The sequence below is a fragment of the Mustela nigripes genome, chromosome 2, assembly GCF_022355385.1.
Source record: "Mustela nigripes isolate SB6536 chromosome 2, MUSNIG.SB6536, whole genome shotgun sequence".
Classification (NCBI taxonomy): Eukaryota; Metazoa; Chordata; class Mammalia; order Carnivora; family Mustelidae; genus Mustela; species Mustela nigripes.
In genome coordinates, this window is record NC_081558.1 from 17,601,650 (window position 1) to 17,627,288 (window position 25,639).

At 46.1% G+C, this 25,639-nt stretch overlaps 1 protein-coding gene across 3 annotated transcripts in view; it reads left to right on the forward strand.

Moving 5' to 3' along the window:
- The first annotated feature begins 14,125 nt into the window (after positions 1–14,125).
- Positions 14,126–25,639, forward strand: part of DHX30 (DExH-box helicase 30) — a 29,378-nt gene continuing 17,864 nt past the window's right edge. Inside the window, exons 1-6 of one of the 3 annotated variants that reach the window (XM_059389620.1) lie at positions 14,126–14,209; positions 16,083–16,177; positions 16,841–16,947; positions 17,871–17,925; positions 23,085–23,180; positions 24,302–24,330. In XM_059389620.1, coding sequence (XP_059245603.1) covers positions 16,923–16,947; positions 17,871–17,925; positions 23,085–23,180; positions 24,302–24,330 — 205 coding nt within the window. In that variant the 5' untranslated portion in view covers positions 14,126–14,209; positions 16,083–16,177; positions 16,841–16,922. The remainder of the gene's footprint in view (positions 14,210–16,082; positions 16,178–16,840; positions 16,948–17,870; positions 17,926–23,084; positions 23,181–24,301; positions 24,331–25,639) is intronic. The other 2 variants (XM_059389622.1, XM_059389621.1) reach the window with 2 other exon arrangements.

Here is a 25,639-nt window from a genome sequence, read left to right on the forward strand (position 1 = left end):
TTGTGACAGACAAGGAAAGTCTTAGGAACTGTTCTAGATTGAAGGGGACAAAGGGACCTGACATACATATGCAAATGTGATCCTGTGATCCTGTATGTTATTGGGAGAACTAGCAAAACTGTGAATTTGGTTTATGGATTTCATGGTCTCAATGTTAAATTCTTGATTTTGATGGATACATGTAAAAGATTGCCCTGATTTGTAGGAAATACATACAATTTAAGGGTCATGGGGCATCGAATATGCAACTTACGTTCAAAAGAGAAAGAATGTAAAGGAAATGCAATAAAGACAATAGGGAACTTGGTAAACGGTATACAGGAGGTCTTTGCATTATTCTTTATACGCTTCTACTGATGAAATTACTTCAAACTTAAAAAATATGTACTTAGATACAGCTGAAACTACACTCCAAGCCTATGACAAGTGTTTGATATCACAGCAGGGACAATAATTTTATAAGGATCAAACCAGGTTTATTAATTTGTTCAGGTGCTGGGGCACCTGGGTGGCTCAGTGGGTTGAGCCTCTGCCTTTGGCTGGGGTCATGATCTTGGGGTCCTGGAGATCAAGCCCTGCATCAGGCTCTCTGCTCAGTGGGGAGCCTGCTTCCCTCTCTCTCTCTGCCTGCCTTTCTGCCTACTTGTGATCTCTGTCTGTCAAATAAATAAATCTTAAAAAAAAAAAAATTTGTTCAGGTGCTGAGTGTGGTAATGGCTCCAAGGGCATTCCCAGTCTCCTTCTCAGAGCCTACATGGCCTGGGAATCAAATAAAAGCACAGAAGACACGAACATTCCAACATAAAACATAACGTACACTATCCTCATGGATAGTGGTGACATCACTTCTAGGTTCCCTGAGTCTTGCCTTGAAAAAAGTGGGGAAGAGTCAGTCTCAGCAGGGCTCCCAAAACACAAAGGAACTGAAGTCTTTCAAAGGCAGGGTAAAAACTACCCTGGAAAGGTTTCCTTTACCTGATGGAACTTTAGGAGGCAGTTTGGATGAAAGTGAAGTTCAGTAAAGAACAATTTTCAAAAATTGTGCTGGAGTATAATGCACTTACAGAAACGCCTATAAATTGTAACTGCAGGGCTTGACAGATTATGACAAAGTGGACACGCCTGTGTAACCACCGCCTAACTCATGAACTGGAACCTGGGAATCAGCCCAAAGCGTCTCTCCATGCCTTCCCCCACCACAACTGCTTCTTAATCTGAGATTACCATTCTCTTGACTTTCTGCACCAGGTATGTTTGAGCGCTTCAATAGTACTTTAAATTGCTCATTTTAAAAAAGATTTCATTTATTTATTTGAGAGAGAAAGAGCACGAGAGTGGGATGAGGGGCAGAGGGAGAAGCAGACTCCCTGGTGAACAGGGAGCATAATGCGGGACTCTATCCCAGGATCCCAGGATCATGACCTGAGCCAAACACAGGTGCTAACCACCTGAGATACCCAGGCGCCCTGCTCAGGGATTTTTTAATTTAATTTAATTTATTTATTTGACACACACAGAGAGAGAGAGGGATCAGAAGTAGGCAAAGAGACAGGCAGAGAGAGAGGGGGAAGTAGGTTCCCTGCTGAGCAGAGAGCCTGAAGTGAGACTCAGTCTCAGGACCCTGAGATCATGACCTGAGCTAAAGGCAGAGGCTTTAACCCACTGAGCCACCCAGGTGCCCTTTCTGCTCAGGGATTTTAAAATCTTACTTCGAAAATTAGACTTTTGTTTTTTTTGCATACAAATACTCCATACCCAAGGTAGAAATTCTGAGTTCACTACTGGTATTTTATTATTTTGTTCCATTCCATTCTATTCTAATTTTATTTTAACTACTGGCTTTATAATTTTAACAGATTAGGGTGTCTGAGTCATTCAGTGGGCTGAGTGACTGACTATTTCACCTCAGGTCATGATCTCAGGGCCGTGAGATCAAGCCCTGCATCAGTTCCACACTGAGCATGGAGGCTGCTTGAGATTTTCTCTCTCTCCTTCTCGCCCTCCCCCCAACTCTGGTGTGTGCATTCTCTCTAAAATAATTAATTAATTAATTAAACTTTAAGAAAAGGCACAGTTCATTTCTGGAAAGGGCATCTAACAAATGGTGGATTTTACCCCTCAGCATATACAATGTTGTATACATTGGGACAGCTGGATGGCTCAGTCGGTTAGGTGTCTGCCTTCAGCTCAGGTCATGATCCCAGGGTTCTGGGATTGAGTCCCGCATCAGACTCCCCGTTCAGCGGGGAGCCTGCTTCTCCCTCTGCCTGCTGCTCCCCCTGCTTGTGCTCTCTCTCCCTCTCTCTCTCTGACCAATAAATAAATAAAATTAAAAAAAATAATAAAAGTTCTATCCACTGGTAGGTCAAATCTGAAAGAAAAGATTCCATTAGCCAATTCATCCTGATTCCACAAAGTTATCAGACATCCATGATGGGCTATAATAATAGGTCTTAGCAACACAACAAAATTATGTTCCCAGAGGACAGCAACAGATAAATGAAGTTTAAATGGGCCATTGTCTGTTTACACACAAGTTAAACATAATTGCTGGTTTTAAACACAGTCCAAGTAACTAGATATTCATTGCAGTGCATGACTATTGACTAATAGCCACTGCCACTAGAATTAACGTAGTAAAGATAAAAGTAAAGATGAGATTGGAAAAACTGGGCAACTGGTCAGAGCGGAAGGGTGTGTCCCTTTATAAATCCCTGTTCATCTCCTGCTTCTTTTTAAAAATTTTATTTATTTATTTTTTATTAAGGTTTTACTTATTTATTTGACAGAGAGTAGAGAGAGAGTCTGTGCAAGTAGACAGAGTGGCAGTGAGAGAGAGAAGCAGGCTCTCCACTGAGCAGGGAGCCCGATGTAGGGCTTGATCCCAGGACCCTGGGATCGTGACCTGAGCCAAAGGCAGCCACTTAACTGACTGAGTCACCTCGGTGCCCCCAAATTTATTTTATTTTTTAAAAAAGATTTTATTTACTTGAGAGAGAACATGAGCAGCAGGGAGGAACAGAGGGAGAAGCAGGCTCCCCACTGAGCAGACAGCCCAATGCGGGGCTCCATCCCAGGACCATGGGATCATGCCCGAAGCTGAAGGCAAACACTTATCTGACTGAGCCACCCAGGTGCCCCTCACCTTCTGCTTCTTCTAGAAGGACTTAAAACAAAGTCCAGTAAGCTTGCGAAAAAATAAAAGAGACAAGAGTGAGGAAAAGAATCCTATCTGGTAACACACCTCTCAGATAGTGAACAAGCCCACATGGTTTTCCATGGTAACTGTTAGCCGGAAAGAGAACAGCCTTCCAACAATGGCAAAGACATTAACTTGCATAAATCTGGTTGTCCTTAGATCCTAGGAAAGCTCTCTAGGTGCATATGTCCTGCCTGAATCATAGCTAAAGAAGCTGTATTCACAAGAACATCTAATGAATTCCCATCAGTTAAGAGGTGCAGTCCATAAAAAGGCTGGCCTCCGCACCTGCTGATATACCAGGCACTTAAATACATTCTTGAGGAACACCTGGGTGGCTCAGTTGGCTAAGTCTTCGGCTCAGGTCATGATCCCACATCGGGCTCCCTGCTCAGCAGGGAGGCTGCTTCTTCCTCTCCCTCTGCCTGCTGCTGCTCCCCCTGTTTGTACTCTCTTTCTGTGTCAAATAAATAAAATAAAATCTTTAGGAAAAAAAACAACAACAAAATACATTCTTGGCAACTATTTTGAGTAGCTGAAATTCTAACTGCTATGAAATTTAAAAAATTACTTTAGAGAGAGAGAGAGAGTACACGTACACCTGGAGGGAGAGAGAGAATCCCAAGCAGACTCCCCATTGAGTGTGGGAGTCCAATGTGTGGCCTGATCTCGTGACCCTGCATGACCTGAGCCGAATGAAGAGTCCCATGCTCCACTGACTGAGCCACCCAGGGGCTCCAAAAAAATTTTTTTTTTTAGATTTGGAAATGATCCTTAAATGAAAGATTGTATGTCACCTCTAAAAGAAACACATTCCTGATCCCTGAGACTATAGCCAGGGAAACAGATTCGTTAACGAATGTTGCTGACCTCTAGTGCTTAATAGAAGAATTACATTTCCTACTCAAAAGACCCAAACAGCACTGGTACCCACAAAACAAAACAAAACAAAAACAAAGAAAAACGGAGAAAAAAAGCCCGACTGGCTGGATAAATAAAATTTCCTTTTAAAAAAATATTTTAATTATTTTTTCGTCAGAGGGAGAGAGAGAGAGAATCAGTGAGCATAAGCAGGGGGAGTGGCAGCAGGAGAAGCAGGCTCCCTGCTGAGCAAGGCGCCTAATGTGGGACTCGATCTTAGGACCCTGGGATCATGATGGGAGCCGAAGGCAGACACTTAACTGACTGAGCCACCCAGACATCCCTATAAATAAAAATTTCTAACAAAATCCTAAGTTAATTATTGTCTTTATCTTCCTTCTGCAAAAGAACTGATTCCTCTGGAATCAGGGATGGGCCTGTTTGCCCTAAGGGTTGACTCTTTGACTCTTTCCCTATGGGCAGGGACAAAGACACAAAATGATGTTCCATGGTGGTCAGTGGAAGATGAAAAGGAGTCTTTTGACTCTTTATGAGAATGGCTACACCTGCTTGCTAGAAACCTGAGGACAGGGCCTACTCTGGAGCTGGAAAACAGAAAAATATTAAGAACCTGGGTCCCTGATGACATCACTGAAACCCTGAATCAGCCAACGAGGCTTTGCTGTACTTGAGGATTTCCTGGTATGCGAGACAATGCACGTCTCTACACGCTAAGCCAGGCTGCAGTCAGGGTTTCTCTTTCTGGTTGCTCCAAACATCCCAAATGACACATACCTTTGTATTCTATTTTTACCTAAACTTTTAGTTCCAACTTTTATTTTTACATGCACGCACACAAAAACCCAATTTTAATAGTCAGTAGTAAATTATATCTTACCGATACATTTTTTCTCGTATTAGTTCATGTCATTGTTTATTTTATCCCACGCCTTTCCATTGGGTTCTTTCTTCTGAGAAGCACATTTTCTAGTTCTTTCAGTGAGGGTCACTGGCTAAGACCATTTTGTACTCGTTAGGGAACAGAAAATGTATTTGCCTTTTCCTCATTCTAGTACAAGTTTAGCTGGATATAGAATTCTTTTTTTTAAGATTTTATTTATTTTTTTGACAGAGGGAGATGTCACAAGTAGGCAGAGAGGCAGCCAGGGAGAGAGGGGGAAGCAGGCTCCCCACTGAGCAGAGAGCCCAATGCGGGTCTAGATGCCAGGACACCAGGATCATGACCTGAGTCGAAGGCAGAGGCTTTAACCCACTGAGTCACCCAGGCGCCCCTCAACTTATATTATGTACTTACACAGAAGCCCTTCAATCTAGTCTTCATGTTTTTTAATTCTCTTAGGATGAGCTTCTCATTCAGAATACAATATAACTTTCCAATTCATTAAATCTCTCTCCACTAAGACCTACAAAGAGTTTATGAAATCTATGTTTATTCAACAATTGCATTTTTAATTTCTAGGATTTCTAGCTGGTTCTTTACATATTTATGTCTCCTTTTCGTTTCTGATGAATTTTATTTCATAATTTCTTATTCCTTTAAAATAGGTATCCTCCCTTTATTTGTGGATATTCTAAAATATATACTTTAAAGTTATTATCAGGTTTTTTTTTTTTTCATTTTAATTGCAGTGAATTCATCTCTTGATGCTGATTTTTGTCGGCTCTTTCTTTTGGCTAGGTTTGCTTGTATGTTTTGAAAGCTTGATTTATAAACATCTCACGAACGGGCATCTTTTCCCCCATACATGTATCTCCTTCCCTAATGGTTTTTTGATAATCTCTACTCGATCATCCAGGAAATCCAGCTAGAAATAAGTCTTATATTAGTAACTTGAGACTCTGTCCCCACTATAAATTTTGGGTGACAGGGGAATCCATGCATCAAATGAGGGAGGGGGTAACTGGATTTAGGTCTGCATTCAATGTCATGTCTACTTCCTAAGTATATAACTTCCTATAAGCAACGTCTTCAGGCATGGATGAGTTGTGGATCTTTCTAGTCTCTGTTAGCCCCACCTAAATTCATAAATGCATGCACTAATCAGGGTCCAGTCATCCACATTATATGCAGCACTCATCCCCACCCACTCAATCATATTACTTTATAGGTTATAAACTTCAGACTGCCTCTATTTCTGGATCCATAGCCCAGCAAGATTACAGCTCTTTTTCTGGTCAACATAAATGTTTAACTTGTTTTTGATTATGGACATGTAATTTTAAGCTCTTATTAATTTCACCATGTGTTTGAAACAAAGGAGTGTCATCAAAGTGTGTATAAAGCTACCTTGAAAAGAAGTCAGTTTCATTCATGTTTTTTCTTTTCTTTTTTTTTTTTAAGATTTTATTTATTTATTTGACAGAGAGAAATACAAGTAGACGGAGAGGCAAGCAGAGAGAGAGAGAGAGGGAAGCAGGCTCCCCGCTGAGCAGAGAGCCCGATGCGGGACTCGATTCCAGGACCCTGAGATCATGACCTGAGCCGAAGGCAGTGGCTTAACCCACTGAGCCACCCAGGCGCCCCTCTTTTTTCTTTTTCAAAGATTTATTTATTTATTTATCTGACAGAAAGAGAGAGATCACAAGTAGGCAGAGAGGCAGGCAGAGAGAGGAGGAAGCAAGCTCCCCACTAAGCAGAGAGCCCGATGCGGGGCTCAATCCCAGGACCCTGGGATCATGACCCAAGCTGAAGGCAGAGGCTTTAACCCACTGAGCCACCTAGGCACCCCCATTCATGCTTTTAAAAAAGCCCATATTGGGGCACCTGGGTGGCTCAGTCGGTTCAGAGTCTGCCTTCAGCTTGGGTCATGGTCCCAGGGTCCTGGGATGGAGCCTTACATCAGGCTCCCTGCTCAGTGGGGAGTCTGCTTCTCCCTCTGCCTCTGCCTCTCTCTCTCTCTCTGCCTCACATGAATAAATAAAATCTTGAAAAAAATAATTAAGAAGCCCATCTGTTGGTCCTTTGGCAGTACCATGGTTAACAGTAATGGCTAAAAAGCAACCTGGGGGGTGCCCAGCTGGCTCAGTGGGTACAGCATGCTACTCTTGATCTTGGGGGTGTGAGTTTGAGTCTCACATTGGGCATAGAGCCTACTTGGAAAAAAATCATTTTTTTAAAAAGCAGCCTAGGAGCTATACATTCTCCTTCATTAAGCATTCTCCTTCATAAATATTTTCTAAGATTGAGAATAACTGATTTGTACAATTCACTGCATATCAAAAAATGTGATACTCCATTATCCAACTCTCCCTATTTCTGATGTTTGGGGCCAAAAAATTAGCCCAAGGCTTTGAAAGAAGTCCACATATAAATGAAATACATTCATGTTTCAGTGTTGTAGTGATACAAAACTTAAAATACTGACACAAAGGACAGGGATAAGTCTCCATTTACTCAAAGGAATTTATCTATATTTTAAGTATAATGCAAATGATATTAAGGATTTACTGGCCTTCCAAGGTATAAAATTGGTTTTGTGGTTGTGCTGGATAAAATCTTAGAGAGATGCACTCTGGTTCAATTACAAATTAAACGGTATGATTTAAAAATCTGGGGTGGTGGACATTGGGTCACGGTCAGGAATTACACAGGGGCAGGTCTGAAATTTCACCCAATTTACAAGCTGAACTAGTAGCTATCTTGTTACCATTTCGTAGGTGCTGACAGAAGACACAAGACTCCTGGGTCAGACACAAAGGACTTTAACTACATCAAAAGTAGTAGTCAGGGGGTGCCTGGGTGGCTCAGTGGGTTAAGCCTCTGCCTTTGGCTCAGGTCATGATCTCAGGGTCCTGGGATTGAGCCCCGCATCGGGCTCTCTGCTCAGCAGTGAGCCTGCTTCCCCCTCTCTCTGCCTGCCTCTCTGCCTACTTGTGATCTCTCTCTCTGTCAAATAAATAAATAAAATCTTCAAAAAAAGAAAAAAAAGTAGTAGCCAGATCTTCATGTTGGTTTGTAACAGTTCCCTATGCTCCCAAGTTTCCTGGGTGTGATATGAAAGTGTTGACCACAGTTGTCTGCTCACATAGTGTTCATTATCAGAGGGGAACACCGAGCTTGGGAGATTCCATTTTTATAGCAAGTGGAAGTTAAGTTTGCCTTTTGTCCGAGGGGAGACAATACTTCATCCCTCAAGGTTTCTTACTGAAAACACAACTGAGCAAAAGCCCAGGTGAAGAGCAGGTAGGGCGTTGAATTCTTGGTATAACCAACAAGAAATTGCAGGGACACTCAGGGACCATGGCATAACATATACTGTCTCGTTACTCTGTATATGTTTGAAATTATTATGGAATTATTATCTAATTATAATATAGAGTAAAAATACATTATAAAAAGAAATGTACATATGAGTTTAATATACTTGAAAATGCATGCATGGCTAGCTAGCACAAGTGTGTTAATGGCTATCATTATAACCAAATGTCTTTTTCAGGAGCCCTGTATACTCCAAATGCTTTATTTTTATTTTTTTATTACCATAAAAAGAATACATACTTTTGGGCACCCAAAGTCCACAGTGTAGAAGAGTATAAAGTGAAAACTAAGAGACTCTGATGTAGCTGCACAGTTGACAGTTCTAATATAGGGGTGCCTGGCCGGCTTGGTCAGTAGAGCGTGTGACTCTTTATCTCGGGGTTGGGAGTTCAAGCCCCATATTGGGTGTAGCGCTTATGTAAACAAACAAACAGTTCTGATATTTGTTTGTTTTTTATATTCAGCATAACAGTATTCATTATTTTTGCACCACACCCAGTGCTCCATGCAATCCGTGCCCTCTATAAGTTCTGATATATTTTTGCAAACGTTTTATGCTTATATAAGCATATGTATAAACACATGGCCTTTTTAACCCACTGAGCCACCCAGGCGCCCAACACATGGTCTTTTTAAAAACACAACTGGAATTATAAACATACAATCATAAAACATGACTTTCTAAATTCAATGTTTCTTGGATAGTTTTCAGCGTTTGCACACTAGACCTAACCCATTCTTTTAAATTGCTGCATACTACTTCATTTAATTGATATTATGGACTGATTTGTGTCCCCTCCAAATTCATATGCTGAAACCCTAGCCCCCAATGTGACTGTGTTTAGACAGGGCCCTTAGGGAGGTAATTAAGCTTAAATGAGGTCACAACAGTGGGACTCTAATCTGATAGGACTAATGTCCTTAAGAAAGGAACAGACACCAGAGACCTCTCTCCATCAGCACAGAGGAAAGGTGATGCGAGGGAACAGCAAGCAGGCAACCACCTCCAAGCCGGGAATAAAGGCCTCAGCAGAAAGCAACTCTGATGGCACCTTGACTCTGGCCTTCTAGCCTCCAGAACTATGAGAAAGTAAATTTCTGTTGTTTAAGCTGCCCAGACTGAGGTATTTTATTATGATAGCTGGAAACTAATACAGATACATTCTATTTAATGCAATCAGCCTCTTAATAAGGGATAGGTAGGTTTTTAAAAAAATAAATATTATAAATAATGCAGCACTGAATTTTCTCTCTCTTTTTTTAAAAGATTTTATTTGAGAGACCGTGCATGTGTGCACACAACCTGGGGGAGCGGGAGGGGGAGAAGAAACAGACTCCCCACTGAGCAGAGAGCCCGATGTGGGGCTCCTCAACCCCAGGACCCTGAGATCATGACTGAGCCAAAGACAGACGCTTAACCAAATGAGCCACCCAGGTGCCCCAGCAAAGAATTTTCTTACATGTATGCAGGGGTATGGTTAAATGAACTCCTAGAACTGAAATGAGTCAAAGGGTATGAACATTTTAAATCTGATATTGCCAAACTACCCTCTGAATAGGTACTACCAATATACGGTTCCTGCAACAGTGTACGAGTGCTTGTCTCCCAAGTGGAAGTGCCCATCCAGAATTTACTCAGCACCTACTTCTCAACAGTGCCAGATCTTGTGCAAGGTGCTAAGAGACCGTGGTGACAAAGAATTAAGTCCCTGCCCTTGAGGCCTTTTACTCTAGGGGAGAAACAAGTGAAAAGTAAGGATAACACAGATAAATACATGAGGTGGTCTAGGAAAATGTCTCTGAGATAATATCTGAGCAGAGACTCCGATGAAGAGAGAAAACAAATCTTACAAATCACGTGAAGGAAGAATGCTAAGTGGGTTCCATAGTTTTAACTATCTTTTAAAAATAAGCAAAGTTGTGGGGCACCTGGTGGCTCAGTCAGTGGGGTGTCTGACTCTTGATTTCGGCTCAGGTTATGATCTCAGGGCTGTGAGATTGAGCCTGGTGTCGGACTCCTTGCTCAGTGCAGACCTTGCTTGAGATTCTTTCTCTTCTCTGTTCCTCCTCCCGCTTGTGCTCTCTCTCTCTCTCTCTAAAATAAATAGAGTGAATAAATCTTAAAGAAAAAAAAAAGCCAAGTTGCAATTCTACTCCTAGGTACGTACCCCCAAAGTAAAAACAGGTGTTCCAACAAAAAGATGCACACCCGTGTTCACAGCAGTGCTATTCCCAATGGCCAATAGCCAAAAGGTGGAAACTACCCAAATGCCCAGCAACATATGAATAGACAAACAAAATGGAATATTATTCAACCACGAAAAGAAGTGATGCCCAGGGGGCCTGGCTGGCTCAGTTTGTACAGCATGCAGCTCTCGATCTCAGAGTTGTGAGTTCAAGCCCCAGGCTGGGTATAAAGGTTACTTAAAAATTAAAAAGAAAAAAGAAATGAAGGACTGACATATGCCACAAAACAGATAAACCTTGAAAACGTGATGCTAACCGGAAGAAAGCCAGATATAGAAGGCCACGTTATATGATTTCATTTACATGAAATATCTGTTAGAAGAAAATCCATGGAAACAGAAAGCAGATTAGTGGTTGCCAGGGCCTGTTGCTGGGGAGGGTGGGAGGAGGATGGGGAATGACTGCTTAATGGGTACACATGGGGCTTCCTTTTGGGGTAATGAAAATGTTCTGGAACTCGACAGTACTGCGAGAGAGTCCTGATGGTTGTACAACATGTACATGTACCAAATGTCACGGAAATGTACCATTTTAAATTGTTAAAATGTCAAATTTTATGTTAGGTGGTATTTTGCCACAATAAAAGGTAATACATTAAAAAAAAAAAAAAAGGCAGCAAGGCTGAACGTTGTCTTCCTAAACCTTCGGGCCACGTGCAACGCATTTTTTGCTCACTTCCTTTCATGCCCAATACCCATTTTCTATTGCATTATGGATGTTAAAAAAATTTGTAAGCTCTCTTTGCATATGAAGTAAATTAATTCCCCACCTTAATAAAAACGAGTTTATGGAATTTTCCACATTTACATAGAAATCTGAACAAGCACCAGTTAACTGCTAATGGTTTTTTTTTTTCTTAAGATTTTATTTATTGGGATGCCTGGGTAGCTCAGTGGGTTAAAGCCTCTGCCTTCGGCTCAGGTCATGACCCCAGGGTCCTGGGATTGAGCCCCGCATCAGGCTCTCTGCTCAGCGGGGAGCCTGCTTCCCCCTCTCTCTCTGCCTGCCTCTCTGCCTACTTGTGATCTGTCTGTTAAATAAATAAATAAAATCTTTTTTTTAAAAAATGTATCTTGAGGGGTGCCTGGGTGGCTCGGTTGCTTAAGCAACTGCCTCCAGCTCAGGTCATGGTCCCGGAATCCCCGGATCGAGTCCCACATTGGGCTCCCAGCTCCACGGGGAGTCTGCTTCTCCCTCTGACGTTCTCCCCTCTCATCCTCTCTCTCACTCTCTCAAAGAAAAAAGAAAAAAAAAAGTACCTTGGGTGCTACCACGTGGGGAAGAAGAAACTGCTAGAGGGACTTACTGCTAGAGGAAGTGGAGGAGTTCTAGAGAGAGAGATGTTAGCAAAAAAATGAAATCCAGGGACCCGACCCAGGAAAATAAGGTAGTAATAAGAAAATGAGCAGGAAACAAGAGGGGAAGTATATGCAGGAGGGGGAAAAAGACGCTCATTGGTACTCACCTTATTATAAAGTGGATCACTTTATCAACTTCACCAGATAACAACCATTCATTAAGAATAGTTCAAGGAAAGGTCCTTCAGAAAGAAAACTGAGAATGGAAAATCTGCAACAAGGAAAAAGCACCATGAATGGTCTACTTGTGCTTCTTTTGCAGGGCTTTCCTAGGCCTTGAGACTTGTTGACCTGCTTTTCTCATTCTATCAGAACATCTTTTGCAGTAGGGACCACATGTTCATCACTCACATGTTCATTGCTTAATGTTCCCAACATCATTTCAAACATAATCTGTATGAAGCAGAATCCATCACCTTCTCTGACCGCCCTGTCCCTTTACTGTGGTAGCAGTGCACAATCCTCCCAGTCCCCTGGCACAGATCTCAGGCAACTCTCCACACACCTGTGGCCAGGGATCAGCCTGATGCTTTACCATCACCCTTTCATACCTTTTTCTTGCCCTTTTCGCTCCTGAGCACAGTTGAATCCCTAGATACCTCTCATCTCAGTAGTTCCCTTGCTTCTACTTTTCCAGCCAATTCTACCCTCACACTTTTAGAATAACCTTCTTGAAATCCGATGCTTATGTTACTTTCCTATTTAGAACTGTAAAAGTAATGTTTTTAGAGTAATTGCATACAAATAAAGTCAACGTCCCCAGTACAGCGTTCCCAGCTATACTTTTCTTGTTCTATTGCCGTTAAAGCCCGCACGCATATCCAGCCCTCTGGTCGGACGAAGCTACTGCATATTCTTAGAATTTGCCTTTTGTTCCACTGGCTGTCTTCGCTTCTGTGGTTCCTTCTCCTTGATTTTGCCACTTATTAACTATTCCTTTCTCTCAACCCTCTAACACTTGATCCCTCCTCTCCAGCATTTATCACTTCCTTTTTGCCTCACACAATGTTTTCATTTTGCCTACCATGCCCGAAGCCCCTCCAGGGGAGGCTGTTGTATCCTCAAAACCTGCTTATAACAATTGCTATACAGTTCACTCAAATATCTATACACGCCATAGCACGGTACCATGCCCTGCTCAGAAAAGATAGTAATTATTTGAATGAGTGTTTGATGCTCCATGCTCACCTCCCCCCCACCCTTCTGGTCCAATGTAGAGAAAGAGGGAGAGAGAGAGAAAAAAAAAAAAAAAAAAAAAACCCAACTTGTTGCATTTAATTGTTTGCACAAAAATGGGATATGGTACTAATTCTTCATGTATCCTGAAAGGCCACGTCTTAAAAGCATATCCTAGGTCGTTCCTACTTGACCTGGCCTCAGAGGACCCCAGCCGAGTTCTCCCCTTTAGAAGCTGGATTCCACCAAACTCCCACGAGAGCCTCATCCGGACGGCCTTCGGAGGCAAGGGGGCGGGGACGAGACCTCCAGAGCAGCCCAGCGGCACTCGGACCGGCAAGTGCCACCTTGTCTTTCCCCAGTGTCGTAGTTTACAACGTGCCATCGCGCTGGTTTCCTCCTAACAATGTCGTGAGGCGGAAATTCTCACCTCCCTAAACAGAAGATCGGAGGAGAGCGGGTAGGAGAGGGTAGGAGAACGGAGAGGGTAAGGTAGGGCAGAGTAGGAGCAGAGGCGTGGCAACGGGCTGTGGCGGGGAAGGCGGGTGGAAGTCCGGATCCCGAGCAGGATTTCGTCCCCAGCTCAGCCCTGACTGGCCGGGGGCCGCGAGGCGGGGGCGCAGAGCTCGCGAGGGCCCTCCTCCTCTCACACTGCCGGATGCTGAGGCGCTGGGAGGGGGCGCCGTGTGCGGCCCTGGCCTCCGCTGTCCAGACCCGTTCCCTCCGCTGCCCCAGAGGGGCCCGCGCGCCCACCCCCTCGGCGCCTCTGCCGGAAGTCCCTCCTGCGCCCGCCGCGGCCGCCCCCCATTGGGCCCGGCGCCGGGGCCTCGCCGCGGGTTGGCCGCCCAGCGGCGTGAGCCCTAGGAGGCCACTGCGAGCCCCGGGTGGGGGGCCCGCTGGAGACCCGCTCAGACGCTGGGTCGGCGCGGGAGGCGGGGCGGGGAGCGCCGGGGCGGCCGGCGGGACTTCCGCCTCGGGACCCGGAAGGGGCCGCGCCGCCGCTGGTGGGAGTTGTAGTCCGGCCGTGGTTGGGGGGGCCCGCGGCTCATGCGCGGTGCACCGAGGCTTGTTTCACATCTGTAACAACAGGTGAATTGGGCTTTTTATTCTCCCCTTTCGTGTCCCCTTGAGGAGCTTGCCGCGGCCGGGGGTGGTCGGCGCGAGGAGGGGCCCGGGGCCGACCGCCGGCTTGGCGGAGAGTGGGGCGGAGAAGCGGGCGGGCCCGAGGAGCAGGCCGGGCATCCTAGGCCTGCCCGCGAAGCCGGCCCGGCCGAGCCGTGGGCAGCCAGGCCTCGGCCTGCCGTTGCCATGGAGCCTGGGCGGGGGCGGGGGCCAGGCGGGTCCGCCAGGGCGGGCCTGGTAGCCAGGGGCTCCACGGGGACCGCGGGAGAGGCCGCTTCATTGGCGCAACGACGCCTCCGCCTCAGGGGATGCTCCGTTCCCCGAGGCAGGGCCTGGAGGAAGCCCCCGGAGTGCCCCGGGACCTTTGTCTGTCCCCTGTGCCGCCTGGACCGTTCGTCCAAAGGGAGGCCTGGTGCATTCTGGCCCCCCTGGTTTGCCCCTTTTTGCACCGACCTTGCCACTGGGGGAGGCCAAGGGGTGAGGTGTTCTTTGTTTGCTGGTGGTGACTTGCCCCATTTCGCAGGGGAAGACCTAATGCATGTTGGGTCCTTTGTTTGCAGTGAACTGGAGTCCCAGGGGTCGTCAGAACCCCCAAGCCCAGAGTATGGCGTCAGCATGCTGTCTAGCTAGTCCTCTTGTAGCCACATTGGTCATCTTAATTATGATGTTGCAAGACAGAGATTGTCCCACTTTGCAAACCCAGTCTACGGGGGCTTGCCAAACACTGTAGCAGGTGGACTGCAGATGGCCAGGTGCAGACTCTCAAACTGTTTTTGGTTGCAACTTACTGGCCGGAGGGAAAAGAGACATTGTCTGATGGTTTCCCTTGCAGTTTCTTTGAAAGCAATAAAGCCCCTGTCATTGTAAATCTTGACCATATCTTAGAATTTACACTTAAATCTTGGGAGTGTTGGTGTTTCTAGGAGTGGCCTCTTCTCCTGATAGAGTTTATAATAGTGCTCTTTATTTGCAGAGCTTTTTAAGATGTGGGAAATACATCCTTTGCTGCATTTTTTTTTTTTTTAAACCTGTGTAGGTTGCCCCTTTACCTCCAGAAGACATTTATCCTCCAAGCGTTTTAACTTTTATGAAGCCATGGTCCAAAGCTTATCAGTTGAACCCATCTTGCCCCTTTCAACCTTTTTATCACTATAAAATATTATTTCCAGGAATGAACCATGGGACATTTAGGCAACAGCATAGTATCATGGAAATAAGAAAAATGGTGTCATATAAGCATGGAAAGCTTTGGAGTCCAGCACCTAAATGCGGATTTCCATTCTGTCCTGAGTCAGCTAAGGGATCTTGGGCAAGTTGTATAACTTTCTCTGGGAAAATCTGCCTCAGTTTCCTTCTCTGGGAAAGAGAGTTTCAACCTCTCTGGGAAGTTACATAGGTTAAGTGCTATAAAGTCTATGCTTCCATACTTTGTGAAGTATAAAAATGGCATTCAACATTTAGTTGTCATTTTCCTAATCTGTAAGAGCTTCTTTATCTACCTTAAGTAGGGTCATAGAAGGGTCATTATGGGATTAGAACTCAGAACTGAAGTGGGTTTTGCTCTGGGCTTGGAGAAAATGCTTTCAGGACTATACGCCCCTCTTTACCATGACATCTCTTTCTTGGTATCTTACAGGTGCTGGTGTAGGACAGCTCACAGTCTGATGGGTCGTGAGTCTGTCATGGTGGGTCCTGAAGTGAGGCCAATGTGTCCAGTGTGTGCTTCATGCCATTAACAAAACTTGTTGTTAGAGTTAGTAAATGGATTTCAGTGGCCTGCAGCAACTTTATTTTCCCCGTGGGACCCATGACTTTAGTGACCCAACCTTGTATTTTTTAGGAGGAGGCCCAGCCTCGTGATGAGGAATAGCAAGGAGAGAATTCAGCTCCAGTTCAAAAACCTACAAAATCTGAGACTGTCACTGCTCGTGTAAGGTAAGTTGACTTAGCCATGCACACAGAACAGTGGCACACCTCATGCTTAGCCACACTGTAAAGCAAAGGCACATATTAAATCCATTTGTGACTGTCTTGGAAGAAGGGTATCATTTTCAATTAGTCATTATGGAATCTCTCTGTCCTTGAATCATCCCGTAGTGACTCTACTTGGAGTTAAGTGGTGTTTCATTATGCAAGAACTCTTGACATAATATTATTTTACTTACCTTTGAATTATTTAAGAGAAACTCTGAATCATAAAAGTTTCCAACATAATTATATTTCAAGAAATGCAACTTTCTTTTCAATCTCTATGAAATGTTCTAGAGCTCAGTGAAATGTCTTAAAACATCCTATCTTGAATATCATACGTAGTTCTTAGACTGATAGAGGAAAAGCTCATGCTACATGAGCATTGGAGAGGGTTGGGGACTTTTTAAAAGCAGAGCAGTCTGTTCACATGCATATTAATTTGTTCTTTCTTAGCAAGAAAGTATTGTTTCTCAAGTAATAATCACTTAGATGGTTTAGATTTTACAGTATTCAGGTTTTTCTTTAAGATTAGAATCTCAAATTACACCCTTTTTAATTTGGAAAGAAGGAGTCTATAGGATGTAACTTCTTAAAGTGAATTGTATCATTGTTGATATTGTATTGAAGTTTTCTCTCTGAGCTACCATATGCTATCGGCTGAAATTTCCGGCATCCCTGGGGGAGAGGAGGCCATCAGGGCAGACCTGCTATGGACCTGAAAGATTCGGCCCCAGGTCAGCCCTCTACCCCCATCTCCCCGCCATTTGAGAATTAGACGGGAAAGCAGTCAGGAGCAGGAATGTAGGCCCTATTAGACTCCTTGTAATGTTGGACATTATCCTGGTTTGTTAAAACATTGTGTAGATGTTTTTAAACTGAGGCCACAAAAGGTTACTGTACCAACCCAGGAGTACTACATTCTTAAAAATGTCTATAAGTGAGTTTGAGTGTTTTTTTAAAAACAAAATCATTAAACCAGAAGAGTTATTTACCTGTGTGTGTGTGTGTGTGTGTGTGTGTGTGTGTGTATGTGTATGTGTGTGTTTTAAGGTTCTAGGTATACTCCTCAGTTAAATGAACAAAATGTACCAACATTTTTGCTCAACAGTTGAACTTTAACTTAATATTTGTTATTTAATAAACTCCACTATGAAAAGCTTTTTATTTTGAATTACGAAAGTTACTCCTTGATACAACCATCAAGTCCCATCCCTAGGGGCTTGCCTGGGTTCTCTGAGAGCCCCATAAACTAGTTTGTCCGTAGGGTCGTCATCAGTCCCGCTCGCTGATGCCACATGAGAAAAAGGGTCCATATAGAGTTTCCTTTCTTCCCAGAAGTCCCAGGAAAATTGCAAGTATTGCGATGAGGTGGAAGTATGTCTCTCAGGAGGAAATGCATCTCGTTCTGTTGAGCAGGGCTTGGGGAGTTTAGGACAGAGAAGAGAAGAAAGCTGTCAGTGAGAAAAAAACAAAGGGTAATTACTCTAGAGTGGAGATGGCCCTTCCATCCTTAAGCCTGGGAGCAGCAGCTGGGGCTCAGTAGTGAAGAGCTTCATTTTTCTCGCCTTCTGGACAGCCCTGTCTGTGTTATTGAAGTCTTCTCTGTGGGATCCTGGACCAAGAATTGTAACCATTGCCTTTGGACCCTCCTTCTTAGGATTCCAGCTTTCCCTCCTGGCCAGAAATGTTCAGCCTGGACTCATTCAGAAAAGGTAAGAACATGGCTGTCCTTGGGACCTCATGCCCTCCCTCCCTGTGCTGGGCAGCTGTGAGGGCCGTGGAAGTCCCGTAGCAGCGTGTAGCCCTTAGACCCCTTCTTTGCATGACTTACCAAAGTCCTTTCTCTGCCTTCCCCTTGCATGGTGCTTATAACCCAAGGCTGGGTCCTTGGCCAAGTTCCCTGTGTTCATTTGCTACTCCTGCCCTTGCATAGCCTCTCACACATACTCACTGCCCATTGGATTCCCATCTGTTTTTCTAAGCTGGTGTTTTACGCCATTTTCTCCATGAGCCGTTCTTGATTCTATCAGCCAAACGCAGTCTCTCGCCTCTCTCTGATTTTCCTCAGTACCGCGTCTGTACCTTCTTGCGCTTAGTCTGTTCTGACCATCGTATCTCTAGACTAGAGGCTCCCTGCACCCAGGGCCTCCTGTGTTCCTTTATCATCTGCGGCACCTGGCACAGCCTTCTGCACAGGGTAGCCCTCAGCAAATGCTGGGGAAAGTGGCTTGAGTCATTGCTATATTGGTGGTCATAGAAACTGTGGCAAGTTTTGGAACCTGTGCTGTCCAGCAGCTGGGGTCAGAGGACTATGTAAGCAATGGCAGAATTGAGCCGCGGCTGGGCTGTAGGGTAGCATTCATTCCTACTTACAGGAAGTAAGCTATAGTTGGGGAAGCCTTCATGGACCACATTCCAGAGGGCTTTGCATGTCTTAGGAGCAGGACTTTCCTCCTCTGAGGGAACAGTGGGTAAAAAGCCTGTTATCTCTGTTGATGCTGACTGTAAGACTCCACTCTGAGCATAATTTACACTCTGAGAACCGTTGTAGACCTGTAGACCTACCGTAATGCTGATTCAAAAGCTTCTCCCCTCCTCCCAACCCTCCCATCCCCAGCCGCCAGCGGCTCAGTTAGTAGAGCTCAGTCAGTAGAGCCTTTAAAAGGTCTTCCCTTGTCCTCCCAACACCCCCATCCCCGCCCCCGGGCAGCTCAGTCAGTAGAGCGTGTGACTCTTGATCTCAGGGTTGTGAGTTTGAACCCGATGTTGGGCTCCACAGTGGGTGTGGAGCCTACTGGGAAAAAAAAAAAGAGTCTTCCTCCCACAGGGTCTCCTCTACCATTTGTGTTCCTAGAGGCCTGGAAAACCTTGGCTTAGTGGTGTCCTGTTGAATGGGGTCAGAAGGAGGGCTGGATATACCAGGGCTCAGAACAGCCTCTTTCTGCCTCCTTGTTTTGTTGGTTTGTTTTAATTTTATTTATTTGACAGAGAGGAGAGAGCAGAAGCAGGGGAGAGCTGCAGAGAGAGAGAGGGAGAAGCCGGCTCCCCACTGAGCAGGGAGTCTGATGCCGGGCTTAATCCCGGGACCCTGGAGTCATACCCTGAGCTGAAGGCAGACGCTTAACCAACTGAGCCACCCAGGCACCCCCTCCTTGTTTGTTTTTGTATTTTTGTATTGCATGAAAAAATTAATCTTATCGTCCTGGTTTCGTTGGTTAACTGACTGGAAATAATTGGGTTTGAGATTAGTGTGGACAGCACATTTTGAGCTGAAAATTAAGTCACTTTGTGTTTACTTATTAATCAGTGGGCTTCGTTGTCCGCCTACTTGTGAAAGTTGGATGAAAATAGATTCTCCCATGGTGGGCGTGTCTGAAGGAACAGCGCTGGTTTTGTAAAGAGACGGAGGGCCCAGTAAAAGTCATGATCCTCCTTTTTTGTGTGTTATTTCACTCCCACGTGATAGGGAGATGGTACCAGGTGAGAGGGTTGTGGCAAAATTCCTTTAGAGTGTTTGTAATTTTTCTTTCTAGGCTTGGGATTGATTTGTTCGAGAGACTTTTCGCTGGGGGTGACATTAGCATTCAGTTCCATGGAAGTCAACAGAGCGTCTCTGTGCAAAAGTTCTGGAGCCAGAGGCCTGATTCCCCTCACACTTTGGCACCCATGCTGGCCAAGTCTGGGGGCCAGTGATTGGACCTTCATTTCCTCCTGACACAAGTGAGCCAGATCCTAGGACCTGCCTCACACAGTTGTTCTAGGGATCAGAGGAGTTAGTGCAGATAAAGAGCTTAGAAGGGGGCCTGACACCTGGTAAATTCACGGGTCTGTGGTATTAAATAGCTTTAGGACCTAATAATCAGACATAGTCTGATTTGGGGCCTTGCTTTCCACACAGGTAAGTGTTACATTCTTACCAACAACCACTTTATGCTCGAAGATCTCAGGGAAAACCATTAATCAGAAAGAGTTTATTGCCTTGGATGTTTTCCTTCAGGCAAACCTGCCCTTTCTTTTCTGACCCTTAGGCTGAATGCCCTTTCCTGTCTTCTGAATGCTAGTATCACTTGCAGTTTGCACCATGACCTTGGCAATTGGTCAGGTGCGGCCTTGTGACATTTTCATTGTTGTATAGAACTGTTCTTTATCTCTTATCTAGTTTTTTGGTTTCTTTGCTCCTCATGATGGGATTATGAGCTCCCTAAGGTGTCCTGAGTCTCTAGGGGAAATGTCACATGGTGTCAAGGTTGAGTCAGACTCTCTGGGGTTCATATCTGGTCCCCATTAGCGCTAGCAAGCTGTTAACTTACCCGATCCTGTTTCCCAGCCCCTGCCTTCAGAGGTATGATGAAGAGGAGAGAGAGTACGGGAAGAGCATCTGGCTGTGGTCTGTCTGCAGCCCTCAGTCTTGAGTTGGCAGGCCCTTGATAAATGTGAGTAGTTGGATCTCTCTGGGGTGCAGCCCCGTAGCTGGTGTTTTGCCAGAGAGGGACAGCCTGGCCCCAGCATAAAGCGTGCTGTGCGGCTGCACGATCGGAGGAGGCAGCCCAGTGTCAGAGAGGCTTTCTCGCACTCCGGGGCTTAGCGTCTCAGCGGGTCAGGCTGCTGGTTGCTTCTGAAGGTGAGAGTTGGAGCAGTGCCCTGCAGCTTGGTGGACAGTGGCCCGCTGGGTCTGCGGCTGCCATCTTTTCTCTAATGTAATTCAGCGGAGCTGCCAGTACCGCCCCACCAGCGTGTTCATGAGCGGTAAGTGGCCTGTTACTGCCTTTGCTGGCTTCTTAGCACAAGTTTCTTGTCTCTTGGAGGCAATGCCATCAGAATCAGGCCACAGAGAGCAAGCTGAATCCTTTACAGTCAGCACAAAACTTTGGAAAACACTAGATCAACAGCAAGAATGTGCCATTTGCCTCCTCCAGCTCCATGTTCAGAAGAGGGCTCTGTGATGTGGAATTTTAACCACTCCCCCTCTCCCGCTTACTGAAAATGCTTTATGAAACAGATAATCATCAAATCACTTACTTCTTTTTTCTTAATCCAGCATCCCTGGAAATGAATGAGAACCCTTCTCAAACAGGACTGGAAAGGTTGAACTGATTATTTTCCACCTTAGTTTCAAGATAAACCTTGATCCTAGGCACTTTGTTCCAGAAGACGCTACAGGCATTTCTCCTGTATCACTGGATGTGTTTTTTGCAGCTTGACACACCTCTCAAGTCATCAGAGGGCCTGTGGGGTACAGCATGACCTGGTGGCCCGAGTGTGCGAACAGCGGGTCACTGGGGGCTGGGAGGATGCTGTGGACAGCCGAGGCCCGCGGCGCAGCGCAGTGCCTACAGTGTACAGGGCTGGCAGTGCTGAGGCCACGTGGGGGACAGCGGGGCTCTGAGCCCATGGGGCTTGCCAGTAGGGCGCTTGCAGCTGGCCGTGTGGACCTCGCTGTAGGTACATGCCTTCCCCCTAGCGCATTAGTATGGAAAGTCTCAAAACTGCTGAAATGTTGAAAAACCTGTAGAGTGAATCCACATGTATCTATCACCTCGATTCCCTGCAGGCACTCAGGTTCAAGTTTTTAAAAAAATATAGTTGAGGGGTGCTTGGGTGGCTCAGTGGGATCGAGCCCCATGTTGGGCTCCGTGCCGGACATGGAACCTGCTTAAGATTTTCTCTCTCTCTCCCTTTGCCCCTCCCACCCCTGTTGCATGTGTGTGCTTGCTCTCAAAAAAAAAAAAAAAAACTATATGTGTATGTGTGTGTATATATATATGTATATACACCCGTGTATGTATATAGATACATATATACATACGTACATTTGATAGGGTCTTTTGTTTTCTTGTTGAAAATTACAATTCTGCCTTTGCTATTTCAGTTCCCTTGCCTTAGGAAAATCACATTTGAACTGAGGGTTCACATGTTTTACTGATATTTCCTCATGTACTGATTGTGTATGAGCCGATTTGCATTATGGAAATGGACATGATGGCAGCCGAGCAGACTGTTGGGTATAGTGTGTGGGGGGCTGTCTTGCCCTGCTCCTCTCCTGCCCCGTTAATCATATTGAAACCAGCGAGGCAAAGAGCAGAGGGCTCGTGTACCTTTTCCCCCAGACCCAGGGATTCGATGACATCGTCACCACGTAGGTGGCGGTCAACAGGAAACCTGACTTCCCTGTACGTTCCCACCTTCCCATGCAACAGTGATGTTCATGCATATCAGTGTTTTGGAACGTCTTAAAAACATACTTTATACGTCACTGAAAAGTAGTATTTAGTCTCCAAATGAATGGAAATATTTGGAATAGCAAACCATTGACTTTTATAAAGAGAAAGAAGGCTGGTAAGTGTGGGTCTGGTCTTGGCTTAGGGAGGACCCCAACAGCCAGTTGGTCCTTTTCTTGCCCATTTCTTAGAGGGAAAGAATAGTCTGAGACGTGGCCATCTGGGAACCAACAGCAGACACAGGGCTAGCTAAGATACGCAGAAGACAGATAAAGGGGATTTACACAGTACCGTGGTTTTTCTGTTTTCAATTATTTTCTTGTTTCATCCTCACTACTCAGGACTCTAGAGAAGGAGGTGGGATGGGTGTTTGACTCACACAAGGTGCCTCAGGGAACAGAGTTTGAGGGCTGTTTTGAGAGTCAGGAAGGGATCTCTACAAATTTTTCGTGTATCCCGTCTATAGTAGACTGTTGCCTTCTTTCTGTGGGGTTGGTGGCACTGTTTTTCAGAGCCTGTGACTGGCTGCCTGCACCATCCCACAGCCCTGCTGCCCAGAGCTCCTCTCAGATGCTCTGGGATGCTTCTGTCCCCGGGTCTGTAACTGTGAGGGGTAAGAACACATCACCCTGATGCCCTCTCTCTTTCCCCAGATCGGGCCCAGCACAGGCAGCGTCAGTGCAAACTTCCCCCACCCCGCCTTCCACCCATGTGTGTCAACCCTGCCCCTGGAGGGACCATCTCTCGAGGTAAGGGAGGAGCCTTGCCTCCAGCATCAGCTTGGTGCAGGGTCTGTGGGGGAGGCGGGCGGCATGGGAGCCCGGGTGCCAGGGTCACGGTCCTCTGGAAAGCAAGTGAGGAGGAGTGGGGCTAGTGGAGCTGTTGGAACCCTCAAGGAGAAATCATCTGAAAAGGTCTGGGTTTTTTTTTATGATCCTTGGCCTCTGGCTCAGACCCCGTGGTCTCCTCGGGCTTCCTCGTGTGACCAGGCATACAGCCTAGGCTCAGTCTGGGTGTTCAGCATCAGTGTGGAGAATCTGCAGGGCTTGGATCTTCTAGGCGGTCCCTGGCTTAGATGGTTCAGGAAGCACAGGGCACCTGTAGCAGGGCCAGAAGAGAGCGCCCTCGCCAGGCCCTGGGTACTCCATCTTGGAGGCCCTGGAATACCTGGGCCCCTCCCTACCTCCCCCCAGCTCCTCAAAGCACTTTACTGACACTGAAATCTGTCTCTTAGTCCATTTGGCAGGGTAGGCTCACCTTTTGACTGGGGAGAATGTCCGAGCACCCAGACAGGTGATAGCTCCCCTCAGGTCCCACTGGTACCCTGGGGGTGGGGCCTGTAAGGGGACCCGAGGAAGCATCCCCGCCTGTGAGTATCTCTGCCCCTCCCTCAGATTTTGATCTTTGCCGGGTCTGCTAAGACCAGTGCTCCTGGTGGCTTCTTGTTCGTGCTCTGACAGCTGCCCCCTCTGCCCCGTTGGCTGTCCGTTCACGTCCCGATGCCAGCTGCCTAGCAGAAGAACACTGTTTTAGGTCATAGAGTCTTTGCCTCCTGCAGAGACAGCATGTCCACTTTAGGTTCTGTCTGTAAAGTGCTTTGAAGGTCAAGAGCTCAGGAAGGGTCGGGTAGCACGGAGCAGCTCAGTTTCTGCCGCCCACGCTGCTGCCCTGTTCCCGCTCAGTTAACACCCGCGACGCCTTCCCGCAGCAGCGGCCCTGACTCCAGACAGCAGCGTAGAAAGAAATACTTGCAGCCCCTCTGACCATTTGACTTAGGTGTTAAAGAAATGCCACCCCCCCTACCATTGCCAAAACAAGAGTTGATTGCCCTTTTTTTTTTCTTTCTTAAAATGCCCTGTAACTCGAAAAGGCTGAACGTTAACATTTCCAACATGGCAGGTGAGTGGCTCTGAGAGTGTCAGATGTGCTTTGGCTAAGCTTAAAGATGGTTAGGTGGGATGAACCAGGCAGCACGGCTAGGCAGTGCCTCCTTGAGCCACATGCAGGGGAGAAGGCTGCTGCATTTCGGGGACAGCAGCTCCTGGTGGGGGACCGTCCCTGCGCTGTCTTCCCTGGAGGAGCACAGACCCCCTGAGCCTGATTGCCTCCTCACAGCTGCGCCTCCAGAAGGCACCCATGGGTGTATGCATCTTTGCCTCTCTCTCTCTCTCTCTCTCTCAACCTAAAAAGGGTCTTGCCTCCACTTCTTCATCCCAAAAGCAACAGACTTTTTAGTCCACACATGACTCTCGGGCCTTTCTGCCACGCTTTCTGACTCCCTAGTGACTTCACTGCCTTTAGAAGGAAGTTTGTGTGGCAGAAACAGTGTCTCTGGTGTTCAGAAAGGAAAACAGCGCTCACAAAATGGGGGCCACTCGAATAGGTTACATTGCCCATCGGACTCAGATTGGAATTGGGAAAAAAAACGCTCACCTCCTTTGCCAGTCTCTTCCCACTCTACCGCCAAGCTCTTCACCTCCTAGGTAAAGGGTGAGGAAATTCAGAGCCTCTTCTGTCGATCTTTCCCACCTGCCCTGATCTGAGACACAGAGCACCAGAAGGCAGCGTGGGAGAACAGAACTTCTGGCAGGATCCTTCGTAGGACTAGTCCTTCCTGTCCATTCCCTCATACACGTGTCCCCTCTTCTCGGTATGGTGGTTTACCTCAAGGGACCCTGTGGCTTTACATATGTGGATGGAAGAGCTCTGAGGTTGGGTAGGGCAGTCGGGGTGGCTGTCCGGCTCCTGGGGCTCCCTTTGCCTTTCTTGTAGCCAACCAAGGGGACCGTGTCTAGTCATTCTAACCATCCACAACATCTAACTGTGGTTGAAGGCACTGACAGAATGGTTGACTGAGATGCTCCCTCTCACTTGCCCCCCGGAAGTTCTCCCATCTTTGCCCCACGTCTGGACTATCTTGGGCTTCCTCTCGTTGCTTTTTCCTGGGGCCTCTAAAGTTTAGGGTCCTAAAACAGCCTCCTGTGTATTCAGCGGATCCCTCACACTTTAATTCCACACTCCCAGATGTTGTTCAGCGCATTTAATCCCAGATGTTGTGCTTGATTCAGAAATGAACAGAGAGATCCCTGAGCCAGGAAAACATTTCTTTTTTTTTTTTTCCCCCAAAAGTTCCTTCCTTTTCACAGGCAAAGGAGTCAGCTTTCTCTCCCCAAAGAACAGATAGTGAAGGAGAAGTCTTTAATGTTGG